Below are 12,176 nucleotides of genomic sequence, written 5' to 3' on the forward strand. Positions count from 1 at the left end.
ACTTATGTACTGATTCTGTGCAATAGTGGGGGTAGCAGAGCCTGGGGGAGTTAATCTACGCAGAGGAGGCTCCTTGGGAGTGAGTTTCTAGAGGTGAAGCCACGGACTTTTGGAGTGAAGATCTAAGAAAACAAAAGTGGACTTCATGTTATTATAGGCTGAGAAGATCATGAGCCTCAATCTCCCCACGAGATGGAATTAAAACGATTTTCAAGAGTCTTAATCATGGAGCGATTTTGTTTGTTTACCTTTGCAGCAAGCCTTGGGGACTGTGCTTGGAGAGATGAAAGCTGTTTTGTGAGCCTGTGTCTGAAGCTCCATCAGTAGGTCGAGTGGGAAGGAGGCTGACCCTTCCCTTACAGCAGAAGTCAGGAGCGGCTGCCTGTAAAATCCTGCCTTAGGAGCGTTTGCCTCCATTTTTCATGCGCTCGGACTCAAAGCAGATTGAGTTAAATGTGAGCTTGGATAAGAAATAAGTGCCCTGTTGATTGTGAATGCCCAGGCTGTAGAGCAAAAATAGCACACAGGAAACAGTACTGCAAAGGTCAATTCTTCTGGAAAGGAAAGGAAAGGACAACAAGCCATCTATCTGAAATTTTAATGAGCAGACCCTGGCCTCTGACCCCATACCATTACCTAACAATCCAGTATTGAGTGCCACGTCGGCTTCCATTTCCTGTGAACCGGGAGGAGGAGGCAGGCTTCTCATCCAAAGGCCGACCATCTGCTAGACCTAAGGTTCCCCTCTGCCTAGCTGGCTGTTACTGAGGGTCATAAGTCTTTATGGATAGAGTGTTAGCCCAGGCTTCTTGCTTCACAGAGGTGGTGAGTTAGAAACTGGAGAAAGCAGGGCTGGTGGGTAGGATTTTCTTTACTATCTCCACACACTCTCCCAACGCCCCCCAAATTGGCTGTTCTATTTCATTCAATCACAAACAAACCAAGGACAGTCCTAGGGGCACATTTAGCCCTTGGAAGAAAGCTTTGCAACTTCCAGGTTTTTTTTTTTTTAAAAAAAAGGACTTCATAAGTCAAGAGCTGAACATGAAAGGAGAAAAAGAAATGGACTGTTCAGAGAGAAAATGTATAAAGACGAATGCACAGCACATATTACATCCATTATGAATAAACAATTTAACCAGTCAGAAAGATTCAAGAGGCCAGCAGCTGGGCTCATTCGAAAGCGAGTCTCCCCCACTGATCTCAAAGGACACAATTTAAAACTCCCTTGTGCAGTGTTTCTGAAAGTTCTAGGAAACAAGGGCAATCAGAACCACCTGGGCACTTGTTTAACTGTCCTTCCCAGACCTCCATAATCAGGATCCCCAGTGCATATGCCAAGGGACATGCATTCTTAAAAATAGCAGGAATCTCCTGGCTTGGGGAGGTGTTGTATCAGCTCCTTGAATGCTCACTACCACCTGGGAGGTTTGTATTTTACTTTCACTTAACAGATGCTAAACCCAAAGCTTGGAGATCAGAATTAAATCTGCATCTGCAAAGAGACCTGGTGTGGGCTCTGACTTACTGCTTAGCCCTTTGGTCACAGGAAAACGACTTAACCTCTAGACATTGCAATTTCCTCATCTGTATCTTTAGGATCTTAAAATGAAACAATGCCTGGGAAGCACTTTTAGCACAATACTCTGATTATATGAGGTATGTAATAAATAATGCAGTAGTCAACAAACAACCTAATGATTATTAAAGAGGCCAAGTAACCAGCTCACCCCATTCAATAGTCCGGATTGATCAGTTTGTCCGACTAGACAGAAAAGTCTTGGAAAGCAAGAGGCGTTTCTGATTGGTTTGGTTTCCCAAGTCCTCAACACAGCATTGCTAATTGCTAATGGAGAGAATGAAAGTACAAAGGACAGACAGAGGGGTGAGTAGTAGGGCTGGATTGAAACTGGGGCTTGGACCCAGGCCTGGCTTCCAGATGGAGTGTTGAGATGCCTTGGCGCTAAGGAGGGGGTCCTGGGGCCTGTGCTTCTGGTTTTTGGGTTTTCATTTTTTAATAAAAGGCCTGAATGTTGTTTAGAGAAGTTGACCTGGTTCTTAGAAACATGGCAGAAACCTAGGGGTGGGAGGAAAATAGGAGAAAAGTCACTTTCTTGTAAAAAGAGGTGGTGAGGGATGGAGTTTTCTCAAATGCTGGCTAAATGCCTCTTGGAATGACGCTTGGTCAGAAATTGGTGGGAGGTCACAGGACAGGTTTTTATGCCTGGTTCTGTCTCTGGGCTGCACAGTGGAATCACCTGGGGCTTCAGAAACTTCCCAGCCTCCATCCGGGCTTTCTTGGTGGCTCAGATGGTGAAAAAAAAAAAAAAATCGGCCCGAAATGGGGGAGACCTGGGTTCGATCCCTGGGTAGGGAAGATCCCCTGGAGAAGGGAATGGCTACCCATTCCAGTATTCTTTTTGCCTGGAGAATTCCTCGGACAGAGGAGTCTGGCGGGCTACAGTCCAAGGGGTTGCAAAGAGCCGGACAAGACTGTGCGACTAACACTTCACTTTAGGCTCCATCCATAGCTGGAGATGCTGAATAATCTGGGTGGGGGTGTTATTAACCCGTTAGTCCTTAGGGCTCTAATAGATGGTCACGGTTAGGTTAGGGATCTGGTTCCACAGGTGGTGGGCACCCATCTTGATGCCCCCCAGCTCCTTTAGTCTGTGTAGCCCTCTCCTTGCTGGTCCCATTGTCTAGGAGAAGGCAAGTGCTGCTTTAATAAAAACTGATACTGTGTCTCTTTGAGGCCATGGAGGCAGAAGAGAAGGAGATAGCCAAGAACTCAGACTGGGAAGCAAGTCAGATTCATCTCACTGGTGTTTCCCAAACACCCAGTGCTCCCCCAGCCCCCCGGGGCTGGAGAGCCTCATTTCAAGGGCATGGGAGGGCACCCAGGAATCAGTATTTTTGACAGACAAACCCAGTCGTTTCTTACATCAGGAAAGTTTGGGAAACATTGCTGTGCATTTTTTTTTTTTTTGATGTGGAGCAGGGGGAGGGGGGGTCGTCCATGCCCTGGAAAAGAAACATGAGCCAATCTATAATCCTAAAACCTAAAGCAATGCCTCAAAAGCAGCATGCCCAGAAGTCGCGTGTCTTCAAGTCCAAATTCAGTCTCAGGCAGGAGATGTCCCCGTTTGGGAACTTAGGGGACCGGCCCGGCGCGGGGGGGGGCAGCCGACAGCCTTTCAGACCGGCTACCCGCGTTCCGCTGCTTCCCGGCGAGCCTGGAGCGAGCAGCCGAGTCATCATTTCCAGCCTCAGACTGGAAAGCTGGACCGTGCCGCCGCGTGTGCTCTTGGCAGCCGGGCGCCCGGGGCCCCGCGGCCACATCACCCCGGGGCGGGGATGTGTGTGCGCTCCTGCGCCCGGCCGCCACCGAGCCACGTCTGTGCCGCCGCCGCCGCCGGGGCGCGCGGCCCGGGAGGCGCCCTGCCCCGAGCCGCCCCGGGGGTGGGCGAGCGCCGGTTCTGGGCGGGACCCTGGGCGGGGGACCCCGAGCGGTCTCTAGGACCCGCGGGACGCCGCCGGCGGGCGGGGGAGACGATAATTTGTTCCGTGGTCAGGAGAACGGTGACTGCGGGCCGTGGATCCATTTCACAGGCCTGCCTCCTCGCCCTAACGATCTTCCTCGTCCCGGGGCCAACTCGGACAGTTTGCTCATTTATTGCAACGGTCAAGGCTTGGCTCGTGCCAGCACAGCGCGCGCGCGCGCGCACACACACACACACACACGCGCGCGCGCACACACGCCAAGGGAAAACTTTCTTTAAAAAAAAATGAAAGCCTAGACGAGCTCTTCCGCGGCCCGGGCGCTGCGCGAGGGGGTTCGGAGCTGCCTCCCCGCGGCAGGAAGTCCCCGCGGGTCGCGACGCCCGGCCCCTGCCCGGCGCCCGCGGGGGATGGTGCAGCGCCCGCCGCCCGGCCCGAGAGCTGCCGCTGCACCGAAGGCCGGCGACGATGGCCGCGCGCCCGCCGCCCGCGCCCCCCGCCCGCGCCCTCCTCCTCGCCCTGGCCGGGGCTCTGCTGGCGCCGCGCGCGGCCCGAGGTAAGTGGCCGAGCCCAGGCGGCGGCCCGCCCGCCAGCCCGCTGGGGACCCGTCCTCCCGGGGCTCCGCGCGCCCACTGGGGCTGGGGGGACACCCAGGGGCGCATGGCGGCGCGCGGGGACTCAGCTACGGAGCGCTGGGACTCGGGCACCCGGCTCGGAGGGGACCCCCGCCGCTCACCCTCCGCCCACCGCCCAGGTGCCAGCTCCCGGAGTGAGGAGGGAGCCCTTGGCTCGGGGCCCCGAAGCCGCCTGCGCGGAGCCGGGGGGACACAGCCTCGGGGCCGCTCGCGCGCCCTCCCCTCCCGGGGCTCATCTGCCAGGGTGTCTCTCCGCCTTGACAGTTACACGTGTCGCCCCGGAGGATGCGCGCGGGTCCTCTCACCCTGCCCCTGATGAATCCCCCCCCACCGATCCCCATCTCTGACTCCGGGTCACCTCTCCCTGAGGTTTCCTGTCCGCCCCTGCCTCCCTCTCGGATCTACTGCGCGGGGACGCGCCGTCACCGCGCAGGTGAGCCACCCCTGTGCCCGCAGGTGTGCCCGCCGCCTCCCACGGCGCTCTCCACTTAAAAAGAAAAAAAAAAGGACTCTCGTGCTCAATTCTTTAATTTTCTTTCCCTCTTCTTTTCGGACTCCGGATAGCTCCCCCGTGGTCCGCGGCGGCCAAACCTGGGCAGAATCTTTCTGTCTCCGGCCGCTCCGTCACATTCTCTGCCAATTAGTCGCTTAAATCAACTTTATGTAAAGCGACAACTTAACTCCAAGTTAAGCTAAAGTGTGACTATTATAGCCGTTTTATAAAGATCTGGGTTTCCCCCAATTGTCTACCCTTAAAATCGGGCACCTGTGGATCTTTTTGCACGATGAGAACTCAAACAGCAGGTGCCGTTTTAAAAATTCGCAAGTTTCTACGGGCCCCAGTCCCCGCCACCGCCGTCTTTCTGCCGCCGGGGGCGCTGTCGGCCTAGCGATGAAAGGCTTGCCTCATCTCCAGCTCCAAATTTCTATGGTTCTGTATCACAGGCATTTATTTTTCAGCAACTGGCCTCAATCAAGAACCGTTACCATCTTAGGGTGCGTTTAGTTTTGCCATTGCCACGGCTGCCCTCTACCCTCCCCCTCCACCACATCTACTGTGATGTGGCTAAAACCCAGCTCTCGTTAAAATCCACATGCCAATGAAGACCAATTTGGAATTAATGATTAAATAAAAGGATTGCTCAAAGCAAGGAAGAAGCAATGAGAAAGCCAACAAAAAATACTGCTGACTGTTTAGTTGAATAACTCTCTGACCTGCAAGTGAAAATAATAGTCATCAAAAATGTTTTCAAAGACTTTTGTGCAAATTGGTCCTTTTGAATATTTATTGAGAAAGAACTTTTAAAAAAACTAAAACAATCTCAGAGTGTGCCTGAAGTGGTCTTTGCCTTGGAACACGCTCTGTACACATAAACAGAAGTCCACTGAACATGGACAATAAATGCTTTTTTCTTTTTTTTAAGAGGAAAATGTTCACTAAGTCAAGCTAATAATGGGAAATTATTTCACAGAGGAAGGACTTTTATTATTTCATGTCTGCAGATTTGGTTGAGAGAGTTTTTCCCTAGGATAGCTATGACTCAGAATAGAAAACCAATTAAACCAAAACCTTTAGAATGGTTGTGGGGCTCCCCAGATGGCACTAGTGGTAAAGAACCCGCCTGCCAATGCAGGAGACATAAGAGACACAGGTTTGATCCCTGGGTCAGGAAGATCCCCTGGAGAAGGGAATGGCAACCCACTCCAGGATTCTTGCCTTGAGAATTCCATGGACAGAGAAGCCTGGCAGGGTACAGTTCATGGGGTTGCAAAGAGTCGGACACGACTGAGCAAGTAACACTTTCACTAGAAAACCAGTTACGCCGAAACATTTAGAATGATTACATGCTGAGATATCCCAGGATTCACTGCTTGTTTATCCTTGGGTTCTCAGTATCAAGTCTTAAATTAGTCAGTGCACCAAATCAGAGCATGGAGGTTGTTTTAAAACCCAAATGTATAATGAGACATCTCTTTGTGTTGGCAAGAGAGACGGATGAATTGCTGCTTGTTGAAGATGGAGCATATTTTGGGGTTTATCTCTCTGTGTCTGCCAGAACAATTTCCTGCTTGGTACCTTCAAGGGCATCTCAGTCCTTGTTGTTACTGTTGCTCAATCACTCTGTCATGTCCAACTCTTTCGAGACCCCATGGACTGTAGCTCTCCAGGCTCCTCTGTCCATGGGATTCTCCAGGCAAGAATACTGGAGTGGGTTGCCATTTCCTTCTCCAGGGGATCTTCCTGACCCAGGGATGGAACCTGCATCTCCTGCATTTCAGGTGGATTCTTTACAGCTGAACCACCGGGCAAGCCTTAACAGGTCCAAAACAGAACCCTAGACACTCTCCACCCCCTGCCCCTATCTTCCCAACTCAGTAATAATGTCCCTTGCCTTTTCCAGATGCCATGCAAACACATAGGTCATCCTGAGTCTGTGCCTTTCCCTCCATAGGCCACCAACCTCCAAAGTGTGTTTTCATCTATCCATGCTCCCCACCCCCATTTCAAGAGGCCCTCCCCAGCTCTGGCCGCCATTTCCCCCTTCTTTTGATGACTTCTGCGGAGCCTCACAGCCCTAGTGTAGTCACCTCCTAACCCATCTGCTGGCTTCTCCTGTCCCTGCTCACGGCGCCACGGCCAAAGTCATCTATTTCAATCATGAGTTGGATCATGCTGGTTTCCTGTATAAAACTCTCCAGTGGCTTTCTATGGTTCTTAAGAAAACCCAAACCTCTGGATAACCTGTCGCCTGTTTTCCTGTTATCTGCTTTCTCACCATTCCCCCCTTGCTATCGCTACTCCAGCCGCACGGGCTTCTCTTCTTTCCAACTTCCCAATGTAATATTGCCACCATTTGAAAAAACAACGTTCATGTTTGCACCATGGAGCAAATATTGTTTATGATCATGCCACACCATGTTCTGTGATTCCCTTTCATCTCTCTTTCATCAGGGACCCGAGCCATTGCTTTTGCTTGGCCTGCCACACTTACAGGTTGGCTTTTGCTTTTTTGCTTAGTGCCTCGTGGTCTCATGATGGCTGCTGTACATTTTGGCATTATATATGCATTCTAGGCAGTAATAAGACAGAAGAGGCAAAAAACAGAATCACTAAATCTATTTTATTGGGAAAATAAGAATATTTCCAGAAGCCTTTGTAGCAGATTTTTTTCTTGACTAGACTGTGACAAATGCTCACTGCATGGAAGATAGAAAAAATATTATTTTTAGTTGTACACATTGGTGTTTATATATATATATATATTTAGTCTGGCAAATCCCATGGACAGAGAAGCCTGGCAGGCTACTGTCCATGGGGTCCCAAAAGAGTTGGACACAACTTAGCTACTAAACAACAACACACACACGCACACGTGTGTGTGTGTGTGTGTGTTCCCAGATGGCACAGTGGTAAAGAATCCACCTGCCAAGGCAAGAGCCACTGGAGACTCTGGTTTGATCCCTGAGCTGGGAAGATCCCCTGGAGGAGGAAATGGCAACACCCTCCAGTGTTCTTGCCTGGGAAATCCTATGGACAGAGGAGCCTGGAGGCTCCAGTCCCTGGGGTCACAAAGAGTCAGACCAACTGCACAGCTGAACAGAGGCACACATATATACTAAAAGTGGTGAGATATATGTATATATCCCCTTTGTTAGCTTAGGAATAAAATTTCAAGACAGAAATCATGTTACCTCGATGTTTTGTAAGACATTTCTCCATTGTCTGTGCCCATTGGGAAGTTGAGAGCTTGGTGATTGTTAATCCTTTCTACGTAGCCTGTTTTCTTTCTCAAAGCTTTTGTCATCTTAATTCCCAGTATTTTTATGCTTCATGATAATGTGCTTTAGCTAAATTCTTATCAGTAGTTATGCTGATACTTTCTGCTTGAAAATTCATGCTATAAAGTTCCAACATGCTTCCTTTTATTAGTTCTTCCTCACTGTTCTTATGCTTTTTTTCTGAAACTGCTATTAGCTATAGGTCCCAACTTCCTGAAAACGTCCTCTAATTGTCTCCTCTATTTTTCATCTCTTTTACTTTGTTCACCTTTCTGGGAGAGTTTGTTTAATTTCACTTTCCAACCCCGCTACTCAAGTTATTTATTTCTGCTACTATATATTTAATTTCCATGGGATGTTTCTTGTTCTATCAGTGTTCTGTTTTTAAAAAAATAAGATTATGTTCTTTTTTCTTTCATAATGGATGCAAGATTTCTGTGAATTCTTGGCATATATTAATTTTTGCTTTTTACACATTGTGTCACTGACTTTATTCTCATTGTTAGCTCTCAGCTCTCACCCTCCTGTTTGGCATAGTCTTTGAGTTGCTTCAAATGTCTAATTTTGGCAGTCTGTCTGTATTTAACAATGAGACACTAAAAAGTTGATTGAAACTTTTGTATGCTTCAAAGAAGAGCTTAGTAAATGGTTGGCCTATATTTTCTTGGGGGTACCTCCATACATCACCGACTATGTCTTTTTTCTTAGGTTGGTCCAAAAAAGAATTTTGCTACCACTCTTAGGTGGCTCAGTGGTAAACAGCCTGCCAAGCAGGAGACATGGGTTCAGTTTCTGGGTCAGGAAGATCCCCTGCAGAAGGAAACGGCAACCCACTGTAATATTCCTGCCTGGGAAATCCCATTCACAGAAGACCCTGGTAGGCTACTGTCTATAGGATTGCAAAGAGTCGGACATGACTTAGAGACTAAACAGCAAACAGCTGAGGAGCTAAGCCTGCCTAGCTATAAGGCCTGTGAGCTGAGCAGTGGAATGGGGTTAAGGCGGATGTCTCACCCATGAGTGTGCTTTGTGGGTTTTTTTTTTTCTTTTTAAAAATCCTTTTGCTTTTAGTTTGGCACTTTGCTACCACTTCCTCCCTCTCAGTGATGCCTGGTTCCTGGCCTGCAGAACCTCTCTGCTTCAGAGCCTCTGGAAAATACATCTCCTGTCTGATGAAATGGGAGGGCAGTCACCTACGTGGTGCCTTTGCAAGGACCTGGAGCTCTGACTTTGCCTTGGACGGTCTTTCAGCCTAGATGGTATTGACCATCAGAGGCGTCTAGTGCCTCCCATGCCCAAGTCTTTCCAAGATTCTTAGCACTCATCTCACCTCCTAGATGGCTTCCCTCTTCTCTGGGCAGGAGGACTCCCACCTCTCTGTCCTCTGCTGAGGAGGTAATCGCTTGTCTCCCCTCTTCTAAAGCCCTGTTGCATTCTCTTATGTGTTGCTATTTTCTCTCCAACTCTTTTTTATTAAATTATTTTTATGATTATTATTTGTTTCATAGGGTTTCAGGAGGGAGTGCAGATAAACACCTGTGAGTCCGCCCTGGACATTGAAAAGTCGGCCCAGGCTTCTGTTACCACACTCTGTGTATAGACGTGCTTTTTTTTCCCCCCTCACTTGTCATTTGGCACTTTCTAGCCTTTCCTTGTGGAAACAAAAATTACATTCATTTTTAAATGTTTCAAAACTTTCCTTTAAAAATCTATAAATACTCAAAGTCAACATGCACCTAATTAGATGGATGTTGCAGCTGTGGAAACTGTAAGGATATTTTTTCAGGAATGCAACTACATCATCTAAAGAAGCTAAGCACATTTCTTCCTGATGTAGATGATGCCGTAATGAATTCATTACAGTTGCAAAAAATTTTTTGTTGTTGTTTTTGTATCATAGTACATTCCAAAGGCCTCTCTAAGTGGAATTGTTCCTGCAGTATCTGATTTATAAAGACAGGTGTGAGAAACACTTTCCCATGTTCCTTCTGTAGCAAATGGCTAGCCCCCTGGCTGCACGCCCACAGAAAGCTATATGAAACGGCTCTATAGGATACACAGTTCTTTAATTATTAGCTCTCTGGGTTTGAGAAAGTGGAGTTGATATAATCTATACAGAATGTTTGGGGAGTAGTTTCTGTGCGTTTGTAGTAGCTATTTCTTTATGTTTGTTTAGTATGTTGTGAAGCCTGAAGTTTTAACCCGCCTGCCGGTGCAGTAGCTGCAGGAGACACAGGTTTGGTCCCTGGGTCGGGAAGATCCCCTGGAGGAGGAAATGGGAACCTACTCCAGGATTCTTGCCAGGATAATCCCATGCACAGAGGAGCCTGGTGGGCTACAGTCCATGGGGTCGCAAAGAGTCAGACATGACTGAGCATGCAGGCCAAGATGCCAAAGTTTTAATACCAGCTCACAGTTATTATTTATTGAGTGCTCCAGTGCCGGGAGCTGTTGCAGGGCCTTTGCCTGCACTATCTCTTTCAGTCCCTGGGGAAGCATCTTGCAGTTGGTGCTGTTACTGCCCTCCCTGTACAGAGGAGGCAACCACAGCTTTGATGGCTGAGTGTCTGCTAAGGGCCATCCCCAGGCTGTCTCATGGTGGGGACCAGGTCTTAGCCTCGCTGTTGTTGACGTTTTGTCATCTATAGACTCTATCTTGAAAATAATTAAATGTCTCTAGCGTTGAGATTGTAAGGTAGTTTGCTTTGAAACAGAATGACAGTGTACTTCATAAACTCTGTCAGTTGAAATGTGCACCTTGAAGATCACACTTTTCGACAGGCTGCCACTTCAATCCTTATATTCACCCCCGCACGTTCTTCATCCTGCTTCCCTGGGCTGTATTTAATGTCCAGTAAACTTTGCCTCCAACTGATTGAGGAGATGGAGAAGCTGAATAATTCAGCATCATATTGACATTTTTTTTTATCCTTTAAGCTTTTATGTCCTCCCAGGGTGACATTGCAGAGAAGGCAATGGCACCCCACTCAGTGATGCCCGGTTCCTGGCCTGCAGAACCTCTCTGCTTCAGAGCCTCTGGAAAATACCTCTCTTGCCTGGAAAATCCCATGGACAGAGGAGCCTGGTGGGCTGCAGTCCATGGGGTCGCTAAGAGTTGGACACGACTGAGCGACTTCACTTTCACTTTTCCCATTCATGCACTGGAGAAGGCAATGGCAACCCACTCCTGTATTCTTGTCTGGAGAATCCCACAGACAGAGGAGCCTGGTGGGCTGTGGTCCATAGGTTTGCAGTCAGACAACTGAAGTGACTTAGCATGCATGCATGATATTGCTGAAGGATTATTTACCCCTACTTCTTTCCAGCTCTAGTAATTTAGAGATTACATGTCTGTTTTCCACAATTTAGTAATAGTGTTAAACCTTTAATGTTGCACTTCAGGTAACAAAGTATAAAGGTAGCTGGGGACTCTGGCCACCTCCCAAAAACCTCCATGAACTGAGAATTCTTCTATGTCTTTCACTGTCTCTCCTATTTATTCTTATTGTTGTCTAGTATTTTAGTCTACTATTTAGAAATATTATTTATTTATTTGCTTCTGCTGGATCATTGATGCAGGACGTGCTATCGCCTTAGTTCATTTATGTATTTGCACCGGGCCTTATGTGGCATCTTTAGCTGTGTCACGCGAACTCTCAGTTGAAGCATGCAATCTCTTAGTTGTGGCATGTGGGATCTAGTTCCCTGACTGGGGATGGAACCTGAGCTCCTTGTATCGGGAGCATGGAGTCTTAGCCACTAGACCACCAAGGAAGTCCCTAATCTACCATTTCGAAGCATATCTCTCATCAAACAAATATAATGGGGTGGTGGTAGGTAGACTTCGCTTTTGTTTTTAGTAGTGCAGGCTTATTTTGATTTATTCAGTGTTCATTTCAGTTGCTCAGTCGTGCTCGACTCTTTGCGACCCCATGGACTACAGCACACCAGGCTTCTCAGTCCATCCCCAACTCCTGGAGCTTGCTCAAACACATGTCCATTGAGTCAGTGATGCCATCCAACCATCTTATCCCCTTCTCCTCCTGCCTTCTATCTTTCCCAGTATCAGGGTTTTTCCAATGAGTCAGTTCTTCCTTTATGATTGACTGGTTTGATCTCCTTGCAGTCCAACAGACTCTCAAGAGTCTTCTCCAACATCACAGTTCAAAAGCATCAATTCTTCTGCACTTGACTTTCTTTATAGTCCAACTCTCACATCTATACATGACTACTGGAAAAACCATAGCTTCGACTAGACAG

General features: G+C 48.2%; 1 protein-coding gene across 1 annotated transcript in view; it reads left to right on the forward strand.

Moving 5' to 3' along the window:
- The first annotated feature begins 3,480 nt into the window (after positions 1–3,480).
- Positions 3,481–12,176, forward strand: part of ADAM12 (ADAM metallopeptidase domain 12) — a 382,360-nt gene continuing 373,664 nt past the window's right edge. The window contains exon 1 of the mRNA XM_081533255.1: positions 3,481–4,057. Coding sequence (XP_081389381.1) covers positions 3,970–4,057 — 88 coding nt within the window. The 5' untranslated portion in view covers positions 3,481–3,969. The remainder of the gene's footprint in view (positions 4,058–12,176) is intronic.

This window comes from Giraffa tippelskirchi, chromosome 2 (assembly GCF_054371585.1).
Source record: "Giraffa tippelskirchi isolate mGirTip1 chromosome 2, T2T-mGirTip1v1.2.pri, whole genome shotgun sequence".
Taxonomy (NCBI): Eukaryota; Metazoa; Chordata; class Mammalia; order Artiodactyla; family Giraffidae; genus Giraffa; species Giraffa tippelskirchi.